This window comes from Diplotaxodon limnothrissa, linkage group LG13 (genome assembly GCF_057381915.1).
Source record: "Diplotaxodon limnothrissa isolate DT_005_m linkage group LG13, D_limnothrissa_male_GT1.1, whole genome shotgun sequence".
Taxonomy (NCBI): domain Eukaryota; kingdom Metazoa; phylum Chordata; class Actinopteri; order Cichliformes; family Cichlidae; genus Diplotaxodon; species Diplotaxodon limnothrissa.
The window spans coordinates 15,297,180-15,323,224 of record NC_140608.1 but is presented as its reverse complement, the minus strand read 5'-3'; the positions used below and the strand labels follow the sequence as shown (position 1 = coordinate 15,323,224).

The window sequence follows — 26,045 nt, the reverse complement described above, 5'->3', positions numbered from 1 at the left end:
AAAATGCTTGCATCGGTGCAAGGTGTTGACACCGGAATCACAAAATGAGTGTATTTAAAAGACGATTAGTTTGAAAAGAGCGATACTGGCTGCTTATAGCATTTATTTTCTAAAGGACTGAATGCTATTTGTAACATTTACTGTGTTAAAAACTAGCTGGCTGGCTTTGTCTCACTCTTAGTTCAACATTCCGAAATCCCGATATTTAAATAAAATGATCGCATCAACCCTGGAAAGAAACCCCAGTAGATGTATAAAAACTAGTTAAATTAAAACTAGGGGTTTGATTAAATGAAACGCTTGTGAACATGCTGACATCACCCATTCAGAAGAAATTCCCATTTGTGCCATTTATAAAATAAAATGCATGCCTCACTGCAAGCTGAGACATTGTCAGATTTAGAAAATTAGTGTGATTAAAACACTATTACCAACACTTTTGACTAGAGCACACCCTCTTTGTTAAGGCGCACTGTGAACCAAAACAGCTTCCACTCCGCCAAGAATGAAACAAGAAACAAAGAATTGCTTTTAAGAACACATGCATAACTGAATGTTGCGATACACCTAAGTGATAAAAATAGTTTAATTAAAAACCCTATGGTTTGATTAAATTAAAACCCCGTTAAAAACACATAAACTCATATAACCCCTCTGATCCCCTGTGGTATTTCCACACCTGAACGCGCATGCGCACACGCACGAAACCGGTCAAACCGGTTGTCAAACCGGTTTGGTTGGCCGCCATCTTGGACAGGTGCCATCGTATTACTACTTGCTTGCTCTTTCTTAGCCCGACACAGTTAGCTCAATGGCTGGATTCTAATTAATTTATTTTTAGATTATTTAGTTACATCGTGGGTGCATGCAGGAGCAAATGTAATATACTCGCCATGTAACAAGCGCATGCAACACTTTATTCTATAGAGTCCAAGAGGGCTAACTTAGAATCACCAATTTATCTAACATGCATGCCTTTATACTGTGGGAGGAAGACAGAAACCCAAGCAGGCACAGGCAAATGTTGCACATAAAGACCATTGCTGGGAACTGTCTTGCTGTGACTTGACACTGCTGACCTCTCCATCACTGTGCTGCTCGATTTCAGATCTCACATCTGTGGGAAGGTACTCTCAGACATCTGTATAATTCATTTCATGAAGTGCACTACTGTATCTATCATCACTCAGAGTTTTTGGCTTTTACTATTTCACTGTTTTGTGAGCCTTCAAAGACCCAGCAGGTTCCTGTCTGTGTGGCAACCTAAGGAATGTGTTGGGAGCACAGACAATTCTTATGACGTTCTGAAGGTCTCCCTCAAACTCTGTCACTACTAAAACCACAATTTTCCTTTACTTCACCCACACTGCACTGGTGGATCTAAAATCTAATCTGAAAAGATCAGGTTAGTCAAATTTGACCCAAACAGTTTAGAAGGTTTAAACATTTATGAGGTGCTGCCAACTCGTGGCGGTTGGTAACGCCAAATCAGAATTACTTAACCTTTTCCAGACTTTATGTTCAGATCAGAGTAAGGGTAACAAGGGTTCCTGGACCTCCACAGGGTTAATGTTCCGCAAGATGTTGCTGTTTAGTATTTCTCAGAGGAACCCGCACAGACCAACCAAGGGCATCATAAAAGGTAGATTAAGAAACTGGTGTCAGATGGAATCATCTTGATCAAACACAGCACAGTGATCTGTTTCAAATCTTCTGTTGTGTTTTGACATAGGGAGTCACATCTCCTCTGCCAGGGCGGTTAAAGCAAACACATTTGATACATCTGTGTTTAAACTCACAGCACCTGACTGTCTTCATCTTCACTCATCTTTCTTTTTTAGAAATGTTTGACAATGCTTGTTGTTTTGCAGTATTCTTTCTTTTTTTTGTTCAGTTTCCTCAGTCTGTTTTTTGTTTTTTAAATACAGTATAAGCACATAAGTATCTGTCAAGGAGCTAATCTGAAATCTTTTTGCCTCTCAAATTGAACAACTGACTTTTGGCCGTCGTATTTGGTTTTCTTCTGTCAGTCAAATACTCACTCTTTAAACAGTTCTTCTTGGCAAATGCAAGACTCACATCTTTTGTACTTTCATTCTGACATTATGATGATGGTGATCTAAGGCTGTGGCTGCGATTGTAATATTAGATTTGCTTCGATGTGGTGGGTTTACAGAAAACCAAACAGACATAATGTCGTACAGAATTTGGTTGTATTTTTGCATTTGGCATTTAAAATCTGCCCCAGTTAAATCAAAGCAGGATAAAATTTCCCAGGGAGCGCTGTGAAGCAATTCCACATGAAGCTGGTTTGATGCATATAACTCAGATATGAAATATACATATACAGTGACGTCAATTGAGATTTGACAAGTTGACACAATTAGGATTAAGAAAGAAAGCAGACAGGCAAAGAAGCGGGAATTGTGAAAGGACACCGGCAAATCAGTAAAGAGAATAATGAGCATCATGCAGAGAGGTTGTAATATTAGCAGCGATTAATCATCTCCTGGCTCTCAACATTTAAATTTTCTTATGCACCTTTTTTCTGACTTGTGCTGTGTTTGAAACTCTTTGAGGAAGCTACTAAAATTACAAATGATGTACGTTTTAAGATTTCTGTTCTGGGTGCCTCGCTCTTGAGGTCTATTAACTGGAAAGTCAGTGGTTCAATCCCTGATGCATCCAGCCTCCAAGTATTTGTCTGTATCTTCAAAATTAGGTAATTTAGTTGTCATTCTCCAGCCCTGCAGTGGCTGGCGTCCTGTCCAGGGTGTACCCTGCCTCTTGCTCTGTCACAGCTGGGACAGGCTTCAGCCCCTCTGCAATCCTGAATTGGATAAGTGGAAAAGGATGGATGGAATCCAAAGCAAGAGAAGTTACATAATCATCAACATTCACAGGGTGTGACATTTATTAGTGGAGCCAAAAACATGTGAAATTTTTGAACAGCAGTAATTTATTTTGTGTATCTGACTATCTGAATAATTTTACATGTGAAGGCTAAACAGATGGCTGCAGCGAAGGAGGTCACTCTTTTTAATTACCAGATATGTTCCCAACTTACTTACTTCAAAGTTTGTTTGTTGAATGCCTTAAAGCAAATAGAACCCCCCCCAAAAAGGTTTTCCCCTGCTGTTACATAAACTTCTGCAGCCTGATGTAAGAATATGTTTTCTACATGCATACTTCATGTTATGCAAGTAAGGTGAGACTGAATTTAAGTTTTTAAGTTTGCAAAAACACCTACTCTGTACCAGCTTTGCAGTTATGTGAAGAACAAAGTTTTTAAAGGACTCTATGAAGTCCTGTGAAAGACTAAGGACTTGCACTTTCACCATAGGAATTGAGAAGGTAAGTAGCAGCCAGGTGCTGCTAATCAGATTAATCTGATTGACTGATCATTAGCAAGTGTGAGCACTTCTATAAAAGCAGAGATTCTGTCAGTTTTCTGATCTGAAGTATTCAGGTGTGTTAACACAGTACCACAGTGTTCCCAGGAGTGGACCTTCCAACAAACTCATATAAAGTTCAGACCTGCTCAAAGAAATTGCAAAAAACTTAAGAGCTATAATTTAGGCAATGCAGGTCTCCGTTAGCATGTTAAACATTGAAGCTCTTGACAGTACAGTTAGAAGACTGAATAGTAGAGCTGGGCGATAGAACGATAACGATATGTATCGCGATATAACTTTTTCTCGATAGAAAAATTAAACTATCGCGATAGACCTCGCCGCTCTTGTCCTCTTAAAAAAAAAAAAAAAAAAAGAACAGCCAATCCAAATTAAGTAGCGCAGAGCCGAACCAATCACAGCCGCAGCGTCAGGTCACGTGACTTGTTACGTACAGCACAAGTGCCAAGCCGCACATGTGTATTTGTTTGGGAAGCAGCCAGCCACCGTACCGCCCGGGTAATGGAGGAAATGAGTGTGCCGACGAGAAAAATCAACCGAGCGTGACCGAAGAGAAAACAGATGATGGTTCCAATGCCGGAGAGATTGTCGAACGGAAGAGCCAAAGAAGTTCCGTAGTGTGAAGGTATTTCGGCTATTTCAAGTCTGACAAAAAACAGAGTAGCGTGCACTGTAAATTGTGCCGAAAGCAAGTCTGGAAATACAATAAACTGGTGCATGCGCTACGTCCACACGTACCCGGGTATTTTTGAAAACGCAGATTTTTGCGCCTTTCGTCCACAAGTAAACGGCGTTTTTGGTCACTGAAAACGAAGATTTTTAAAAACTCCGTTTTTGCATTTACGTGTGGACTAGAAAAACTGAGAAAATGCAGCGTCAAAGATGTGCGCATTTTTTGACGTCACACTGTGCGCCACGTTATTGTTTCGGTGAAATGAATTTCTACAATACTGTTACTGTTAATTCTACTCTCTGCAGTGTTTAAATGCTTACATACACACACAGTTACTGTCCCTCCACACATACGACTCGGTTCTGCTTCTATGCCCCAGCTTTCTAGACTTCTGATTGGCCAACATTTCTGCACGGTTAGGAATCTAGCGCCACCTGCTGCTTTGGCATGTTCATAGCAGCGTTTTCCTTCATTTCTCCCTTTATGTGTGGACGGGATTATTTTTTTAAAACGAAAACGGAAAATCTCCGTTTTCAAAAATACCCGTGTACGTGTGGACGTAGCCTCAGTCTCTGACTGGAAGCGTTAATTCGTCATTCGGCTTTTGTCAGACTAAAGTAACTGTTAAAACTGTTTGAAAAGCTAAGCTATACAACAAGGAGAGATTGAGAATTTCCTTTTAGTTCTGTTTATTTGATATTGACAAAAGTTAGTCAGTTTTGTCTGTTCTTCTGTAAAACAAACTAAGATTTATTTTTAGAATTAATATTTTGTTTCTAAGTGGAATTGACAATTTAGTAGTCTGTTTTGTTTGTTCTATTTTGAAACTTAAACGCTTTAGTGGCTGCCTTTTGTGTAGTTTGCAATATTTGCCTTTATTTATCTGAAAAAGTCTCATGTTCCTTAAGTACATCTACCCTGTTGAACTTATTATGGGAAATAAATATTTAAATAAAAACAAGCTGCTGATTATTTCACATTTTACTTGTGAGCAACGGCACATTTAAATCTTACAAATATAGTTATTTGGCTTATATCGTGATAGATATCGTTATCGCCTGAAATGAAAAAAACATATCGTGATATGAAAAAATCTTATATCGCCCAGCTCTACTGAATAGGCATATCTTGTTCGGAAGGGTTGCCAGTAAAATGCTTATTCTCTCCCTAAAATTCTGACACAGACCTACACTCCCCCCCCCCCCCCCCAACCCCCTCGAAACGCCTTCGAAGCTTATGCCTTCTACGTTGTGAGATGTGATGATTCATGTGCTATGTCCTGAGGTGTTTTTTTTTTCTGTTCTCAAACTGATCTCCCTGTTGGAGCTCAGCCTGGGGGGAGTCCTTTATTCTCCTCGTCTTACCTCATGTTGTGCATTTTCCATTGTTATACCTCTCTGACCTGTCTTCCCCATGTGATGTTGTGTAATGTACATATGGTCGGAGGGAAAGATGGCGCTGGCAAAGGTCAACAGCCAATTTTAACCCAATTTCCTTCGGGATCAACCTTTGAGATCAATAAAGTTTTATTGAATTGAATAAAATAATAGCATCACGGTTTAGGTTTGCAAAGTAAAATTTAACAAAACACCAGACTAGTGCAAAATAGAGATGTTTAGCCAGAATGCATAGTTGGTGAAAAGCAAACATATCAGCACAAACACCTTCAGTCAACTGTCAAGCCCGGTGATGGAGCGATGATGATTTGGGCTTGTTTTGCAGCCACAGGATCTAGGCATCCTGCAGTCATTGAGTCGACCGTGAACTCCTTTGTATACCAAAATATTTTGAGGTCATCGGTCTGATAGCTAAACCTTGGGCCGAACTGAGTCATACAACAGGACAATGATACCAAGCACAACAGCAAATCTATATCATAGAGCCTGAAAAGAATCCAGGTTTGGCAATTATGCAGTCAAAGTCCAGACCTCCAGACGAATGCTAACAAATCTCGATGAACTGAAGCAACATTGTAAACAGCAGGTAGAAATTCCTTTACAACAGTGTGAGAGTCTGACAAATCATACAAAAAAGAATTAAGTCAAGTTATTTCTGCTAAAGATGGTTTTAGTAGCTACTAAATTATGGGTTCTGCTTAGTTTTTCATGGGATTATAGAGAGCCATGTGAAAACTTTCACATTGCTGCATATTAGTATGCTCTAATTATCATCCACAAACTTTTCAAATAATTAAACACGTAGTAAATTTAATCATGCATTTTATCTCATTTATTACAATTAACATATTTCTTAATTTATATTGTTAACATTCTCAATTGTGTATACTTTCCCTGTATAAATTAATGTAATTTTGTAGTTTAATGTAGTGTTATTAGTCAGAACCATTTGTTGACATTCTAAGAGGGTCTTTTTCCTCCTGTAGTTTTACTTCAGTTTGTGATTTTTGTGTCTCCATTTCACATTGGGTAAAATTCTTCTTTGTTGTTTTCTTTTTGTTGAAGTCTGTAATAACCTCTGTTGCAAAAATTTATTTATTTTATTATTATAATTTTTTGTATTTGGAAAATGACTGACACTAAACTCAAATTAAAAATCAAAAATGTCATCCTATTTCAGATTACGACAATATAAAAACTCTGGTGACCAGATTCAAATAGGAATGCATACGTGTTAGAAAGCTTCCCCATGTCCCCTATGGTGGGTTTTTAAAATGTTGTATAATGAGTGCTAAACACACCTCTGTGCACCAGCGTATAAACAAAATGTTTGGCTTAAGTCACTCAGTTCAAACCACTGTGGCAGCCAAATGAATGATAATTTTAGGATTATTTGTGAAAATGAATCTTCTTTGTTTTTCTTTTTCCTCAAACTGATAGGCCAGTTTGAAATGAGAAGGCGGGGTCTGAAAGTGTAGGTGGACTGCTGGACGACAGAGAGGGAGATGGATGGGTTGCCATTTTGGAAGTTGCTACTTGTGTGATGATTAGAGGACAATAAACTAACATTGTTTGCTGCTCAGTCAAGTAAGAGTGATGTCTGCTGTTTTCCACACTACACCTCTCTGCGTGACTATAAGAAAGCATCTTTATTCTCTTTATGAATACAATAAATCTGGTCTGTGAGTAGCATTTTCAAATGTCAAATGTTTCATTTTTCACAATTTGCTGATATAATAATTTGTTCAACTGCACACTTCTGATCATAAATGCTAGCCAGACCTCAAAACTCCAAACTGCTGTCAAAAGTCACAGCTGGGGGCATCCTTTCTCTGCGACAGAGCCAAAGATACACCCTGAAAATAGTCACAGAAATTGCCTCTGTTATGTGGCAATAAATACAGACTGACGCAACTGCTTGTTGTTGCCACAAGTCTTCAAAAATGACAGCTGAAATTGACCAAAAAGGCACCCTGTCAAAAGTATTGTGGCAGACAGCAACATCCTATTTTTGTACCAACACAGTACACCATTAGAATAACTGGATGAATGTGACACGCTGGACCGCCTGTAGCCTTCTAGACAATGCTTCAACGGAAGTACTAATTAAACAAAAAAGTTGTTTTTTTTTGTTTTTTTTTCTTCAAATGTGCTAATGGCTGAGTTTTATATACAGTGATCTTTTTCTTGTTTGCTTGTTTTACTGGTGGCTGGAGCCTTCTGACTGCAGCTGCAGTGACATAATTGCAGGAACAATCAAAATGTGAAACACTTCCTTCCAAGTCCCACACCTAAACGTAAGAAGAAATTAATATTTTATTACATATATTTGACCTTTTTTGACCTCGCCTCTGTCAGTGCGCCCCAGGGTGGCTGTGGCTATGACGTAGCTTGGCATCACCAGTGTGTGAATGTGTGTGTGAATGGGTGGATGACTGGTTGTGTAAAGTGCTTTGGGGTCCTTAGGGACTAGTAAAGCGCTATACAAATACAGGCCATTTACCTTTTTTTTCTTCACAATCTGCTGCAGCATGTGGGTGTTTGTATGGGTAAACAACACCAGCATGTTAAATGGCAGCAGTCGTATAAACAGCATACAGCCGGATGGTGAATATTATGGAACTCCAAAGTGTTCAAAATTAAATAAATAAATAGGTCAAGATGAAATAAATAACTATGTGAATAAATAAGACACAGATATGTAATGTGAGAATGATATTGTGAAATAATGGAACACATTTTGAAAAAAATGCTCATTATTGTGAAATATATTGCATTCTGCTATATAAATTTACTTATTATTGTGAAATATTATTTCATGGTCATTATTTTTCACAATAACAGAGATTATTCCTGAGGCATTTTATTTATTTCCAGCCGTTTTTAGTCCAAAATGACCTTTTTTCAAAGTCAGTCTTTATTTCAAAATCCCGTTTTTCCCGATGGTCTATTTATTTCATAATGCGACTTTTCAGCAGAATGACTTTGTCTGTCAATCAATGTAAGTGGGCTGGACCTTTGCACCTATTGGCTTATCGTTTACCATCGACTAGTTTTCCTGGATACCGGCTCCGCGGACGGCTACTGCAGCTAGCAACAGCGTGCTAGGTCAAAAGTCACGGAGGATGGCGGACTGGTGTGAACTTCAGCCAGTTCTGCTCATTTAAGCAAATCAGATAGAGAGGGATCATTTACCTGTAGATACTGTTTTGAGTCGTTTAGATGTTTCTGAAATGCTTGGGATGATAATTGCTCTTCAAGATGTTCGCATCGATGACAGCATTGTCAAAGGTTTAAGATCAATTCAGCACCGTGTTCGTTTGGAATACGCCGAGGAAGAACAGTCTTCAAATGTTGGCCGTCCACGTCTAGAAATCCCAGTGCAGCACTCAGGACTTTAGTGCTGTCCGGGATAACCATCGGGGTAATTGCCGATACATTTTCTGTGTCTCCGAGCACAATTAGGAGGAAAATGACGGAGGATGGTCTAAGGTAAGTTTATGCTGTAATTGAGCACCTGTGTGATTCTGTACACAGCATTGTTTAGGTGTTGACCTTAATTATGACGTTTGACAATGAATTATTATCGCTTACTTTTTTTTGTTACTGTCTAAACTAAGTGGGGCAGCTACGGCTAAAGCTATCGGCGCCATCTCGGCGTTGAGACACGTTTAGCAGTGTTAGCTGTTAGTGTGTTAACTCGGAGACTGGGGTCAGTGGAGCCTGTAGGAACCTTTTACACAGAGAGTAGACCCACCAGCTTTCCACAGTCTACTTACTTATCACATCTTGTTAGACAACAGGGTCATTAGTGCTTTAAATAGTACATAGTTGAATGTTTCATTGCTGTTTGCAGTTGATTGTTCTCTGATAACGCATAACAAGGTTGATGTTAAATAGCGAGTTTATTGAAATGGTTTTGTCTATTTCAGCAGCATTATAGATATACTTTCTCTGGTGTCTTCGGTAAAGCTAAAACAAGAATACATTTACATCCTTGGTTCTTTCAGCATTAATTGGAAAACTTGAGATTTGCTGTGCGCCTCCCAAGCCATTCTCTTTTATCCCACCTGTCAGGTATAGATGGCAATACTTTAAACAAAGTTAAATTTGTTATACCTGAAGAGAACCAATCCTGACCTAGAATGGGTGAATGAATAATTAGTTGGTAGCCAATGCCTAAGCAACTCACATAGGCCCTGGCAGACTCAATAAGTCCATCTAGGAACAGCTGCAGGAAACACCTCTTCAGTTTAGATTTAAAACATGTGCATGCTCTTTCAGGTTGATGAGGATTATGGTGTGGACTGGACAGGACAACATAATCGCCGCCCATCAAATGAGATCACCATTCCTGAGATTCAGCTCCCAGATGCACTGAATGAACAAGACCCTGCTGTGCTACCAATACTTCAGAATCACTTGTAGAAAGACATTATTACATTTAATCAGTTTCTATGTCAGGAGGATTTTTTTTTTTTTTTAAATTTCTACAGCTTTGTAGCTAATACTGACTCAAAACAGCATAACCAATTTCATTTTCAACAAAACAGTGAGTGGCTATAAAACAGGATTTGTTTTATACAGCTGTCACTTTAATGATATTCATTTCTTGGTTGGATATACAGTACATGTCAACTCTGAGCAGATTTAATACAATGAACACAGTAGAGTAGTGTAACATCTTAATTCAAATAATTTTTTCTAGAAATTTTTTTTGTATCAGTAGCGAGTATAAACAAAACATTGTGTAATTTATAATGTACAGTGAACAACTGATTTTGATATCTGAACTCTTCATCAGTTTATATTAAAAAAGCCATAAATGCACACCTGTACTCTGTATTTTTCACTGTCAAGTGTATTAAAAAGAACTAGAACTCACTAGATTGTCCGTTTCTTTGAACACCGAGTACAGTAATGTGATGCAAGAAAGAAGAAATGGTCTAATTTTACCATGTGGTTATGGAATCAATCGTAAACCAGACCAAAACCTGAGTCAGAGTTGAGACACACCTGAATGTCCATTAGAAATGACTCATAGGTACAGTAGTGTGCAGGAAGACGTAGTACTTCAAAACCGGTGGAAGACTTTGGAAGATTGCTGTTGACCACTTCCACAGTCATTTCTCGGCAAGACTTCCCATCCTGTCCAAAACTTGATGAGGGCTTTTTGTTGTGCACAAGATGCTGCAACAGAAGATTGTTTTAAACTATAATGACATCCTATATTCATTATTTTGAATCTTTTATGGAGAAATACCATAAAAGATGACCACTTACATACAGGGCACCAGACATTTTTGCCCCACTCAAATTGCTGTTGTAGCTTTTATAGATATTTTTATGTTAACAAAGCTAAAAGTAGTCTACATACAATTCTAGTGCAACTGATAATGCCACCACTCTTATGTATTGCATGGAGCAAATAACAAAACAAAATTATACTATAGCGTAGAGCTGGGCGATAGAACGATAACGATATGTATTGCGAAATAACTTTTTCTCAATAGAAAAATTAAACTATTGCGATAGACCTCACCGCTCTTGTCCTTTTTATAAAAAAAATAAATAAAAATAAATATCGTGATATGAAAAAATCTCATATCGCCCAGCTCTACTATAGTGTACGTTGTTAATGACCCAAGATCACTGGACTGTATGTAATTTACCAAAGTATAATCAGAGAAAACCAATGGCAAAATACCTATCGCAGCAGACTTACCATTTTCAATGAAGGACCGAAGGTAACCTGCCACTCTGCATTTATCCTCGAGAGCATTCCTCTTCTTCCTCATCTTCATCCTCTGTGGCAGGCCACAGTCATTTTATAGCTTTACTTATCTTGTAGTCTTAAGAGCATCAGCAACATTAGGTGTATTTTTATTAAATGTAACCCAGCTGTTCAACTAACCCACGCATACAAAACAGTATATTGGTGTTTTGTGTCAACAATTAATGTTCATCCTTCATAAATTAACCAAATAGCTTTACTATTCAGATGTTAAAAGATGTGACCTGACCTTACCTCACAACAGGGAGCAGTCTCTGATTCCCTTGGTAAGAAAGGAGGAATGATGTCTGATCTTTCTGTCAGAAGCGGCCATACCATGGTTTCCTTAAGCCCTTTCCTCAGCAGCTTGACTTGACGACTTGTTTGTGTTATGACCTACAACGGTGAGACCAAACCAAAACTGAAGTTGGAGTCTGTAAAGTGACACACACTTTAAATGTTAAATATTTAAAGAACATCCACTGTACTAGTAAAAGCATTTTCAAATTATACCCACTTACAAAATCACTACGTTGAACTAAAATTGCTTTCTTTTCTTTCACATAGATTACTTGTCTTCCATATTAGCACAGAAGATAAGCCACTTTAAAACAGTCATGAATAACTATTACCTACAACAATGTAAATAGTAATACAGACATTAACCCAGAAGACAATTATTTTCTCTCACCTAATTTATAGAATTCTTTGCTATGATAAAAAACAGTATTAAAAAAAATCTGTGACTAAACTGATTAAAAAGCTCATTTTTGCCAGACAGACAGACTAACCAAGCAATAATAACATATCGTTACTTACCCTGAACAGCGTTTCGTGGAGTGGAGCTAGCTGTGATAGCGTTAGCATTTGCTAACGTTAACACTGTGCGGTTGTGATGAGAACTTGGACCAGGGACCACTTCATCTCCAGTACACTGCTGCAATACGCAGACTGAGGTGAAGACGTTCAATCTAAGCGGTTAGCAAGTTCTCTGAGTAACTCAGAAACGGACTTGTTTCCTGCAGCCATGCCCTTCACAAGAATTGATACACCTGTAACGTTATTCGCGCCCAGTGTTTTGCATTTGTCGGTGCCTTAAGTTTATTTTGAGCTGCATACTGCCGCCAGCTGCATAGGAGATGCATTGCACCATTAAACCTAAATCGACAATTCATGTGCTATTACTTATGTCTGAGTAAAGGAGCAACCAATCACACAACTGGCTCCGCCCTGTCTTTCTTGATTGACAGACAAAGTCATTCTGCTGAAAAGTCGCATTATGAAATAAATAGACCATCGGGAAAAACGGGATTTTGAAATAAAGACTGACTTTGAAAAAAGGTCATTTTGGAATATAAACGGCTGGAAATAAATAAAATGCCTCAGGAATAATCTCTGTTATTGTGAAAAATAATGACCATGAAATAATATTTCACAATAATAAGAAAATATATATAGCAGAATGTAATATGTTTCACAATAATGAGCATTGTTTTCAAAATGTGTTCCATTATTTCACAATATCATTCTCACATTACATATCTGTGTCTTATTTATTCACATAGTTATTTATTTCATCTTGACCTATTTGACCTCTGAAGTGGCTGCAAATTTTACCAGGGTTTTAGACGAATGCCCCCCAGTGATTTTACCTGCATCCTGCGATTTGATTTTTAGTTATTTCAACAGCAAACTGAAGAAAAGCCTTGACTCCGTTGCTCCACTCACCACCAAAAAGATTAACGTAAAACATGCATCACCTTGGAGAAACGAAGAAGTCAAAAAACTCAAAAGAAATTGCAGGGCAGCAGAAAGGAGATGGAGGAAAACTAAAAATAATATCAACCATCAAATATTTTGCGAGCAACTTAAAGTGTACAATAATACATTAAGGAAGTCAAGAAATTTATACTTCGCCAAAATAATCAGTATTAACAAAAATAATCCCAAGGTCCTCTTTTCCACCATAGATCACTTATTTAACCCTGATTTTAACAGCTCCCAAAGAACCCCCACAGACTCGCTCTGTGAGCAGTTTGCAGACCACTTCAGGGGAAAGATCAGCGCCATCAGATCTGATATTTTATCTAATCGTGATATGATTTTAAATACATCTGAGGGCTCGATTGTACCTGAGGAGACACTGGACAGCTTTGTCCTGGTTAATGCTGAGAACTTTCAGAAGGTTTTCTCCACAGTGAGACCCACCACATGTCTTTTAGATCCAATTCCTTCTTCACTCTTTAAAACACTTTATGGATTTTTTGAGGCTGAGCTTTTATGCATGATGAATTGCTCTCTTCAGTTGGGTGTCTTCCCTGCTGCCTTTAAAACGGCGGTGGTGAGGCCCCTTCTGAAGAAGAGCAATTTGGATTGTAATGATTTTAATAACTACAGACCTGTATCCAACTTACCATTTTTAAGTAAAGTCTTAGAAAAACTTGTTTTTACTCAGATTACTGATTTTCTCAATGATAGACAGATCCTGGAGATATTCCAGTCTGGATTTAGGGTGAACCACAGCACAGAGACGGCTCTCCTAAAGGTTTTAAATGATCTTAGATGTAACTGGGACGCCCAAAAGCTCTCAGTCCTGGTGCTACTGGATCTAAGCGCAGCCTTTGATACAGTAGACCACGCTATTCTTTTAAACAGACTGAAACACATGGTGGGCCTCTCTGGTGCTGTACACAGCTGGTTCACTTCCTATCTCTCTGACAGAACTTTTATGGTGAGTATGGATACATGCTCCTCTAAGATCCATAAAATGACATGTGGTGTGCCTCAAGGGTCGGTTCTAGGCCCTGTACTTTTTAATTTGTATATGCTCCCTCTCGGCGGTGTCATCAGGAGGCATGGAGTGAACTTCCACAGTTACGCTGATGACACGCAGCTGTACATCTCCGTGTCTCCTGATGACACCAGACAAATGGATGCCCTCTTTAACTGTATCTTGGATATAAGATCTTGGATGGCAGAAAACTTTTTACAACTTAACCAGGACAAAACTGAAGTTTTAATTGTCGGTCCTGAGGCTCAGAGAGAGAAACTCTTGTCTAAATTAGAGGCATTTTCACTATGTCCTTCGCTACAAGTGAAAAACCTGGGTGTTATTTTTGACTCTGAGCTTGGTTTTATCCCACATATTAAACATGTAACTAAAATTGGATTTTATCATCTAAAAAATATAGCCAGAGTCCGCCCTATTCTCTCTCGGGCCAACACGGAGATGCTGATGCATGCTTTTATTACCAGTCGCATTGATTACTGTAATGCCCTGCTCTCTGGTCTTCCTAAGAAGAATATTTCAACTTTACAACTCTTGCAAAACTCGGCAGCTCGTGTGCTGACGAAGACCAGAGGGCGGGCCCACATTACACCGGTTTTAGAATCGCTGCACTGGCTCCCCGTGTGTTTCAGGATCGATTTTAAAGTTCTTTTATTGGTTTTTAAATGTCTTAATGGTCTTGGGCCTTCCTATCTCTCAGATCTGCTTTTACCATACGAACCCTCGCGGACCCTGAGGTCCTCTGGTACTGGCCTTTTGATTGTCCCTAAAGTCAGGACACATACTCACGGAGAGGCAGCGTTTCAGTGGTATGGTCCTCGTCTGTGGAACAGCCTGCCGGAGGCGCTCAGGGCCGCAGAGAACGTACATGTTTTCAAGAACAGGCTCAAGACCCACCTTTTTAATTTAGCTTTTACTTAACGTTTATCTATTTTATGCTTATTTATTCTATCCTGTTATTCTATTATTAATTTAGGATTTACCTAATATTTGTTTGATTTTATTCTTATTCATTTTTTAATCTTCTTATTCTATTTATATTTATATTGTATCCTGTTCTTATTTATTTTATCATTTTACCCTATATATATTGTATTGCGTCATATCTCCAGTGTTTCCTCGGAGGGCGCTCTCTGCACCGGGGCTGTTATTGACCGTGGCTGCTGGGTCTCTGGGGTCCTCTCAGCCTGGCTGGGGGGCTCCTTTACCTCCCTCCTGCTGTGTGCCCAGCCTGGAGGCTGCGGTCTGTGACCGGCTCCCGGTGCAGACGGCTCCCTGTTATAGTGTTTCCTCACTTGGCTCATGCGAGCCCAGCCCAATTTTTACTCTTTAAGTGTGCGCGTGTGTGTATGTGTGTGTGGGTGGGGGGATATATGTGTATTGAGAGTGTGGGGAGTGAGTTGGAGGGTGGGGTGGGCTGCTTTTAACTATGTAAAGCACTTTGTGCTACATTTTCTCTGTATGAAAAGTGCTTTATAAATAAAGATTGATTGATTGATTGATTGATTTATTTATTTAATTTTGAACACTTTGGAGTTCCATAGAATATGACTCTTTCTGCAAATGTAACAAACCAATTGGGAAGCCGTCTAAATCTGCATATTTTAACAGCTGTTACTGCAGCCCTTAGAGGCCATGGGTCATAAGCCATTTGTGCAGGCAGAAATTATGACCCATCGTTATGTTTTAAAGTTAACCGACCATTAAAGGAATAATTGCACAGAAAATACAGTGTGGAATCATCAACTTTTAGGTGGAGATTAGGTTAAAGTCGCCACCCTGGAAAGCTTACAGAATGAAGCTTCCTAATGTGTGACAATATAAAGGGGTATATTTTAAAACAAAAAAGCCCTCATTAAAATGTTTTTTGTGCCAAAATGTTGCGCTCTAAAAGTAGTTATAAAACGTACATTTTTCTGAATCGTTGGGAAAATCTTTAAAGACTATTCTTATTTAATTGTGTTTTGTTTTTGGACACATTTCTAGTTAATTTTTGTAGTTTACTAGCTCCAGGAGGTCAGAGTTCAGACGTGTGATGTCATCAGTAAGCGCAGAAAAACAAACAGTGGCTGTATCCCAATTCAGGGTCTGCAGCCTTAAAATACGCAGCCTCAACGATCCTCAAGGGCCGCGTACTCAAAGACCGCTAAGGCCGGAAGTGCGAGGCTTGTGAAATGGGACGGTCTAGCCTCCGTTGCGCTGCCCAGGTTGCCTAGCAACCATGATACTAACAGCTGGAAACGTGTCATACAGCTTTGTTTGACAGAAATGAAGGAGAAAATCTTTTGTTCATTTGTTTGTTTCTTTCTACATGAGCTCTGATCATTCTCTGTAAGATTAAGCTCAGCTATTGAACGGCGTATATTTTAAAGTAAAGGCTTTAAAACCAAGTTAGTACAAATGTCACTAATGTCACATAACTTTGCCGACATGTGGCCAACAGTAATGTTTTAATGTTCTTCGTTATTAAACATTTGCACATAAATAAGTGACATAATATTCAGTACTTACTTAAAATTTACTCTTCGGCTGCCCCTCATCCGCCGTTTTTTTTCGGCAAAATTATCCACACCCACCGCCGCGCTATGCATTCTGGGATATGTTGGACCACGAAGTCTACACTGCCACAGCCTTAAGATTCAGGGAAATGAAGGACGCATTTCAGGGCCGCATTTCGAGCAGCCTTTGAATTGGGACAGCCTTCGGCGCGCCGCTGTGACGTAATCGGCCTTGAAATGCGTACTTTAAGGCTGCAGACCCTGAATTGGGATACAGCCAGTGTCTGAGATGTGGGAGCAATGTTTTGCTGATGATACGCTATGCTGCCTGTAAACTCCAAAACTGAACTGAGGAGAATAAAGTTGCAAAAAGGAGAATGGAGTCATGTCTCTCTGAGGATGCAACAAAAACCCAATCACACTATTAAGAGAAAATGTTAACAGTGATTGAAATGAAAGCCATTACCAGGTTGACTCCATTTCCAGTTAGCAGGACAGTTTATTAGTTGTTACAGAGAATGATTATGAGTTTGGACTGATCAGGTGTCATTTATCCATGCTCCAGTAATATCTAAACGTGTTCCCCCACAGTCTTTCCTGTTAGATACATTCAAGCTAATTGTGTTTTCTGCTTTAATGTTTTTTCCACAATACTTTTTAAACAAAAAAGTGAATTTCTTTTGAAAAATCACTTCACTAAAAAGATGGCTTTTTGGGCGTCCAGCATGATGCTGAGTGAAGCAGTTACCGCTTTCTGCATCACTTCACTTTTCTTTAATGTGAGAAAGAGACAGTTTGGAAACAAGCCAGACGCTCAGTGGCTCGTGAAGGAAAGGGACTCCTAAGATAATCTGACAAGGCCGGGTGATGACAGAGTGATGAGGGGAAACATTACAAATATCTTTGTATGTATGAAAAAATATATGTATATGTATGAAAAAAACAAACAACAAAGGAAGACAAGAACCGGTATCTACACTGATAATAGAGGCAAAGGTGTTCAAGTTTGTTATCTTTTTCTCAGCATAAGGAAAATTGGTAAGAGCTTTTAGACAAATTACCTTGTGTCTTCAGGGAAACGAAGGGCGAGAGATAGGATACGGTCAAGTTCAGAAGTTTTACCAGAATTTGTCTTTTTTCTAAAACTTTTTGTCTTCTTGTGTTTGAAGTGATTTTATATTATGGTGAATCTAGAAATGTCCACCAGTCAGTCGTAGCATTGCGACCACCTGCCTAATATCATGTTGGTCCCTCATTTGCTGACTGGTCGAGGCATGGGCTCCGCTCAACCCCTGAAGGTGTGCTGTGGTACCAAGATGTTAGAAACAGATCCTTTAAGTCTCGTAAGAGAGGTGGCACTTCCATGGGTTGAACTTGTTTACCTAGCACATCCCGCAGAGGTAAACACCTTAAACTCGTTGTTGTGCTCCTCAAACCATTTCTGAACCACTTTTGCTTTGTGGCAGGGAGCAATTCTGCTGAAAGAGGCCACAGCCATTCAGAATACACTGTTCGCTTGAAAGGGTGGTCTGCAACAATGCTTGGTGCTAAGCATCAAAGTAACATCCATATGGATGGCACGACCCAAGACTTCCTATTAGAGCTTGCCCAAAGCATCACATTGCCTCCACTGGTTTGCTTTTTTACCCAGATTTCATTGTGGTGCCAAACCCACTGGGCCATCCGCATGATGTTTGCAGCTATGCAGCCCCATACGCAATAAACTGCGATGCACTGTTTGTCCCGACACCTTTCTTTTAGAATCAGCATTACATTTTTTGACAGTTTGAGTTACAGTAGCTCTTCTGTTCCATATTTACTCCCCGCGTGCATCACTGAGCCTTGGCCACCCATGACCTTGTTGCTGGTTCACCACTGTTCCCTCCTTAGACCACCTTCAACAGATACAGTACTAACCACTGCAGACTGGGAAAACTCTGACCCAGTCATCTAGCATCACAGTTTGACCCTTTTCAAACTCGCTCAATCCTTATGCTTGCTCATTTTTCCTGCTTTAAGAACAAAATGTTCACTCCACGCTCCCTAATATATCCCAACCACTTCCCATGATAAAGAAATAATCACCTGTCAGTGGCTATAATGTTATGCCTGATGGATGTATATTCTGTACTGTAAATGTACAAAAAAAAGTATCCATGCTATCCATGATATGGAGATTGGAATATAGTCTGAGTAGTTTCTGGAAGCTTATTTTTACTGTGAGTCTGACAGTTGCAGTTCAGTGCAACTGGCACCAACGAGACACATTTCAAGTCAATGTGGAGGATTGTGCAGACTGCGAAGTCTTGTTATCACTTAAATTAAAAACTGATTGAATGCCACAAGCTTACCCTTTTCTTGTCAGTTGAGGTCTGCTTGCTGGCAAACTGCCTGAAGGGCTTTGGATGAAATTCATCTTTATCCTCTATTGTCAGTCTTGGAATGGCCGTCATCGGGCGAATGACCGGTTTTGTCTGGATAGTACAATTCAGACATTTGACAGCACAAAGGAATTAATTCTGATAAGCAGCTCATAAATTCTCCTAATTCAGCAGATGAAGGAGCGTGATCAAATAAAGAATGTGTACCTGTTTGCGACCCAGCAGCTTTCTCTCCACGTCGGCGGATGGGTGCAAGCTGCATAAAGATGCCTGAATAAATAAGTTAGAGGAAAAAAAGAAATATTAACACAATTACTAATGCCTCTCACAAAAGTTAAACACTGATAACCGAAAGCACTCCCGCCTTCTTCTCTTTCAATTAATTATGATATTTGCCATCAGAGAGAAAACATACACAACTGGGAGAAGTAATTTATTTTTGAGTTTTTATGATAGCATAAATACATAAACATCTGGTTGCAAATCAGATTAATTATTCTTACTCAAAATAACGGAAAATTATTCTGTTCATGCAAGAAGATATACAATTTAGAGGAAAATTAAGTTTTAAATTGGAGTTTAATGAACCCAGGAATAAGGTTTTATTTGTGAGCTTGCTAATAAACTGTTGCTATGAGCTGAAGTAGCTTCAACACATGATAGCACGCTGTTTTGAACCTCTTATACGTGCATACTTATGCAGTAAGCTACTTTATAAATGACCCGTGTTCCTGGTGAACTGTGAAATCTGTCAGAAGCTCAGTACAAACACAGACCGAGAGGATGGAGTCTATCCCTGCTGTCCTAGTGCAAGAGCACACCTTACAGCCCATTTAGAATCAATAGTGAGCCCAACATGCATGTCTGTGGACTGTAGGAGGAAGCAGAGGGAACCCACGCACTGTAGGCACAGGGAAAACATGTAATCTCAGATTCAAATTCTGTGCTGTGAGGCGACAATAATCACTGCACCACTGTGCCACCAAGTTTTTTGAAGCTGGTTGAAACTTGGCAAGTTCTATTTTATAATATTCAAAGAGCAAATGTTTTGGAAAATCTTCGAGCCACCTTCAAGTTCCTGATGAAAAATATCTCACCTAACACCTCACAGTGAAAAAATGATTTGCTCGCCATGTCCTGTGAATTTTGGAATAAAAGCATCTGAACAACACTGAGAATAAGCACCGTCAGCAGCAGGTTGTTTATCCTGTGGGGTAAAAGCTGAGAAAAACAGAAAGCATTTGCCTTTAATTCAACGTGCAAAACTACCTGACCTCTACTCACATATTTGGTTTCACGTCCCAACGATTTTGAAAATGATGAGTTTTTTGGCTGGAAATGAAGAAGAATAACAGAAACTGAATGACACAAGCTGGATGTCAGGGAAAAAGAAAGAATCATCAAACGACTCATTCATTTGTAACTGTGATGGTCATTTTTTAGAAAAGAAATTAATGAAAAAATGATCTAAAGAAGTCCTTGGAGAACATGAATCATGGTCTCTCCAGAATGCGTCTCTTTATTTTCTCAGACTTGAATTTAACATGTTTTCTTGTTACACAACACAGTTTCTCTTGTTAGCGATTGAAAAATTGATGTTTTCATGAATACTTTCCCCCCTGCTGAGTTTACACAAGCATCTAGCTTAAGAGCACACATCCCATGGATGACATTTTCTCTCTCTCACACACTTGTTTTCTCTGCAAACTATAGGAAGCATTCTCCTTTGATAAATAATGGACAGATGTCCTTTCATTTCTTGTGCTCATATAGTTAAAATTCACTTTTATCCAACTTCCTGCTTGTGCTTCAGTAAAACAGTATACAGAGGACTCATTTCTTCAGTTCCAAAGCTACTACAGTTCTTTATTTATCTTTTCTATTTCGTTTTTACTTCAATGGTTCACACTTTTAGTTATATATAGACACACATATACATTTTCTTTCTCTCTTTTATTTGTTTTTGGGTGTGTTTTTGTGTGAAAGCTGCTTGCCTGCTCCTTTTAAAAATGATGAAACTGCAATTAGGATGCAAAATGATGACACTGATTCGCATTGTTATTCTGGGTGCAAAGAGCATGTGTTTACTCGTTTGCTTTTTATTGACCTAAACAAATTCTGCACTAAAGAACTGAGATGACAACGCTTTAGTCACCTTTGCATCACTGTGTGTGCAAAATTTGCAGTGTGAACTTTTAACAGTTTTTACAAAAAGAAAGACAAAAAAAAGATAAAAAGAGGAAAAAATTAAGTTTTGTTAATCATCACAAACTGGACAAGATGATGTCGTTTCAGAGTGGTAGCTGACAAAGACACAGTCAGCTACCACTAGTCCCAGAGACCTAGAGAACAGCCAGTGACCTTCATGGAAACTACCAGTCGCTAGGGGAAACTGTCTATCTGGCTGTTGAGTGGGGAACTCATTCGCAGAGCAGGGGGGGGGCAAACCAAGAATCTGCTCATGATTGATTTGGTCACCAGCAGACAGTCATCTGTAGTTTGTATTCAAGATGCCATTTGTCTGTAAACACTCGCTAACTAACCACCAAGCAAAAGAATGTGAAACTACAGACGGAGGATGTTCACCTTCAAAGTAAAAGCTGTAACCCACGTGTTTCAAAAGGGGCAGCTTTTGTGATGATTGCAAATGGGTTCTGTTTCCAATTTGCTCAGTGAGCAGGTTGGTGAGTATTTGCAGACAAGTTGACATCTTCCATATAAACTGATTGCTGCAATCTTCCAGTGAAGAAAACAATCAGATCAGCCAGTGCAGGGTAAGCTAAGACTTTCCATAGACAGACAGTCACAAAGCAGTGAGCAACAGGAAAAGAGTCAAATAAATAAGAACATTTTAGCAGCCAATATAAAGACATAAAATGCAATCAATAGAATTCCCAACAGAAGGCGTGTTTAGTCTAAAATGTTTTTAACTGCTTCTTTTAAAAGATTCCACAGAGTCGATTTAGTGCAGTTGTAGTGACTGAAAGCTCTTTAGTTGTGTACGAGGAAAAGCTAAGCGATTCTGAGCCTGTGAACGACGACTGCGAGCAGCAGTGTCCTTGGAGATAAATAAACTTCTTTGTGACTGATTTCACCTGGGACTGGGCCAAAGATTGATCTGACACCATTCTCAGATGTGTCCCAGTTGAATATGAAGCTGGAGTCAGCAGCCAGTCACCTTAGGTTAGTATAAAGACATGCTCCATCTAAGCATAAAGTGTGTATGGAAAAAAAAATGACATGGCCTCCGAGAGTGAAACATTTGAATTAAAGCTGCATTCTGTATAATAGGATCCGGGAGTGACTCATGTGGCAACAAACTCAAGTTCAATTTAATAGAAGTTTGTGGAAAAATGACCATACTTTTGGATTTACTGCCAGGTTAAGCTTTTTATGTCTTTGATACAGCACGATGCTAATCTCAGAAAAATACAGTTTTAATCATTTTGATAAGAAATCAGAAAATAAGACAGGTTCTGATCATATACAGGTGCGTACTTCACTGTGGGCTCAGATCCCACGTTTCCTCCCTGTTTCACATTATTTGCAAATTAAAATACTTGTTAGCTAAGTAACGTGTTTAATCCTCCAACTTCTTAGTTTTAAAGTGATAATATCTTGGTGTAAAAATTTCAAAGGAAAATAGCTCACATGCTGTTAAAGAGATCTTTTACCTGCAGACCATTGTTGGTTGTTGATGACCTGGTGGACTACAGTGGCAGGGTTGTGTTGGAGTTAAAGGATTAAAAAAAAGAAACCTGTTAAGTGACTTTCAGCACCACATTTATACTTGTTTAATTTCATATTAATAGTGAAATAAAACACCAAACTCACTGCAGCAATGGAATTTGCCAATATCTCATCAATGACGGCATAAAGTTCCTCAGACTGCTGCCGGAGCTGAGCAGGCGAGCACATCTGTGGAGAGCACAGACTTATTGATGCCGTTTCGCAACGTGTGCGGTAAATAACGGCGGCGATGTGTGCTGTGGTACCTCAGTGTGGGTGTCTGATGCGATGCCTGTGTTCAGCGTGTCACAGGAACTCATTTCTCTCTCGACCTGCTCATCTATGGCCTGTGAATGCAAAGAGAGAGAAGAAATTGAGCTCCCCTCCACCACTAATGGTTTCACTGGAGCAATAGCACGCAATTCATTACATCTCCTCCAGACAATTCCTGTTGATCCACTCTATATTCTTCACAGGCATAACTCCTTCGTCTACATGTATCATACAGAGGTGTGAATGTGTTTTCATGTCTCCCTGAGCATGATATGACTTTTAATAAAGCTTTAAGAAGTACTGTCCTTGCAGCTGCTGTTAAGTCCTTCTGAAATGAAGGAACAAAATGTCTTTTTTTTGCAGTTTCTAAATCTGATTAGTGCATCTCAAGATTTATCTTAAATTACTCACATCATGCTCACCATAGCAACACTGGCTGCATCATTAGCGCTTCGTACTGTATGGCTTGCCATTTAACAAGGCAAAGTAATGGGATTAGAGCCAGAAATGAACTCACTTGCTGATCCAGTAGCAGGGTGTTTGTGGGAATAGCGGCGAGGGATTTGTAGCTTAGCGTAATTTTGTGTGTCTGGAGACAGAAGAGCAAACAATATGAATATAAATGTAATTACAATTTAAATTTTATTGAAGATAAACTTTGTAGACAGTCTGGTGGAAATTGTTTTATAGGCATGCTCTGTCTCCTGTTAGTGCTGGCTGCTTATCATGCAAAACAGTCAAACTCAGAGTTGTCCAGCAGTGTGAGCCGAAGTGTGTTAGCCTGTGGAAACTACATCACTTTGCTGCAGAGGAGGCCTGTTTGATGGATTACATTATGAACAAACTTAGTTTTCCTTCACCGACGGGCAAGAAAACTGGATGAGTGTGTTATCAACTTCTTTTGCCCCTGCTGGCTCGAAATAAATTGAATTCCTGGTGGTTAATACTCTGAATTTTGCACCCATTCGGTTAATGTTGGCTTTAAAAAAAAAACTTTTTAGACATTGGAAAAGTGCACTTGAAACTGTTGCAAAGGAACAAATGAGCACTGACAAAGACAAATGGATAAAAGACACATCTAAAATCAGCTCCACATAGACGATGCCGCTTGATATCCACATGTCAAGTGCGAGAAGTCTGTTTTTAGCCACGCAGCATGTGAGAACAGTATGTCAGAGGGAACACAGTAAAAAATATCCTCACTTTAAACGAGTCATGCACACGGCACAGATAGAGGCTACCTTTCTTTTTTTACCCTCCCTGTCACTGTAGTCTGATATTCCACTCCCCAGCCTTGGTGAGGGTGTGGAGCGCAGGGAGAAAGGGGAAGGGGTGAGATCTCTGATTGGTGGAGCAGGAGAGGGCGTTGGCGTGGGAGAGCTGGTGGGTGAAGGCCATCCAGAAAAAACAATGGGCGTGTAGCAGGAAGGCGACAGACAGGGAGCTTTGCGAATGCCCTGCGAATGTGTGGCACCTGTGGGGTCGAAGTGGCTCCTCTCTAATTCGTACCTTCCTGTGGGATTTCGTGGAGGAGGGAGAGGTGATGCTGTGTCAGCACGAGCGGGGAAAATCGTTGCACATGAGTGAGAAGGCTCAGGATGAGGGGGGAAGACAGGCGAAGATCTCAGTTGCTGAGAAAGCCAACGAAGCTTTGAGAGAGATGAATTTGGCTTGCGACTCCATTTCTGGGGCGTGGAAGTCTGTGGCTCGTTAATGAGTTTGGGGGACGGGGAGATGAGTTTTTTAAGGTTATTATCCGCACTGCCCTTGAGGAACGTGTGATTACTGCCGGGCTTCAGCTCAGGGAGTTTGGATATGGAGATGTGTGTGAGGGGCAAGGTTTTGGAAGTTGTACAGACTGTTTCTTCATGCTTTGGTGGAGAAGCAGAGAGGAAGTTTGAGCAAAATACAGGAGCTCGGGGTAGCGTGAAATTCACTGGCTCTGAGCGTCTTTGCACTTGAGATGGCGTGCACGTTCTGTTGAGCTCATTTGACTGACATGTTGGTTCCCTGCAATGGTGGTTCTGAACGTCTATAGATGCCAGTGAGGAGAACCGAGACGAAAACTCGAGGGGAATGGAGGCCACGCTGGAGGCTGCTGAGCACGCGTTACAGAAGGACAGTGTTACGGGGTTAACAGGCCAGCAGGGGGTGTAAGGTCTTTGCAGCGCTGAGGACAGAACAGGAAGACGACCTTTTCTCAGGATGGCAGTGAGGAGAGAGAGTCGGGTGAGAGGAGGCCGATGCCGGGGAGGAGGGTTCTGGGAGAAGACAGAGGAGGAGAGGCTCTCACAGGATGAGAAGCAGGTCTGAGGGATGTGGATCAGACTAGAGCCTGGAGCAAGAAAGTGCCTCTTGACCTGGATCACAGAAGGGGTGAAGACACCAGAGGGGACGGATGAGCAGGGAGAAATGGTACGGCTTAACGAGGCAGGAGAAGTGACCGAGGAAAGCTGCACGGCGGACCAGCTCTTCTCTCTGTCCGAGGCATCTGAGAGGATGGACTCCCTGGAAGAAGCCAGTGTGGGAAGCAGGTCTCCAGAGTCTGCGGGGCTTAATATGTCCTCTGACCCTGGCGTTCTATTTGCACAGCAACCCAAGCTAACCTCAACATGTCTGGAGGTGTGGTGACACTGCTGCTGGGAAATGTCCCTGTGTTTATCAGCGCCTGTTTCCATGGAGGCCGTCTCTGCGGCTGCGTGGTTGGGTGTATTTTGAGACTGGGCACTGATTGAAAGAGAGGATTTGGTTTGAGAGAGGCTGGCACGAGCTGGAGAAGTCTTCAACTGAAAAACAAAAAGAAAGAAAAAAGATAGTTTGGGGTTTGGTTTTATTTTCGTTTTCTTTCCTGCGTCTTATGTGAAAATTCACACCTCAGGAAGCAATTACTGAAAATGGACTTTTCCTCCACTTTCTTAAAAGCCCAGATATACCAAAAATGCTACCCCTGCAAAATAGCGTTTGTAACAAGCTTGTGGCTGGTTTATGAAATTACTTTGATAAAAACACCATCTGACCCCCTGCAAAAGCACGACTGAAATGTACTCATTATAGACACTAGAACTCTTGTATTTTTAGAGTCCATTTAAAATGTCACATTTGAAAAGCAGCACACGCACA

General features: G+C 40.1%; 1 protein-coding gene across 4 annotated transcripts in view; it reads right to left on the bottom strand.

Moving 5' to 3' along the window:
• mlip (muscular LMNA-interacting protein) overlaps nucleotides 1-26,045 on the bottom strand; it is a 65,525-nt gene that overhangs the window by 21,386 nt on the left and 18,094 nt on the right. For 2 of the 4 annotated variants that reach the window (XM_085369962.1, XM_085369965.1), the window contains 8 exons: nucleotides 24,167-25,711; nucleotides 23,443-23,514; nucleotides 22,919-22,999; nucleotides 22,758-22,841; nucleotides 22,598-22,633; nucleotides 20,208-20,255; nucleotides 19,131-19,193; nucleotides 18,894-19,016 (listed from right to left, as the gene is read on the bottom strand). In XM_085369962.1, the coding sequence (XP_085226088.1) occupies nucleotides 18,894-19,016; nucleotides 19,131-19,193; nucleotides 20,208-20,255; nucleotides 22,598-22,633; nucleotides 22,758-22,841; nucleotides 22,919-22,999; nucleotides 23,443-23,514; nucleotides 24,167-25,711 (2,052 nt within the window). Of the gene's footprint in view, nucleotides 1-626; nucleotides 2,831-18,893; nucleotides 19,017-19,130; nucleotides 19,194-20,207; nucleotides 20,256-22,597; nucleotides 22,634-22,757; nucleotides 22,842-22,918; nucleotides 23,000-23,442; nucleotides 23,515-24,166; nucleotides 25,712-26,045 lie in introns of those variants that run through there. The other 2 variants (XM_085369964.1, XM_085369963.1) reach the window with 2 other exon arrangements.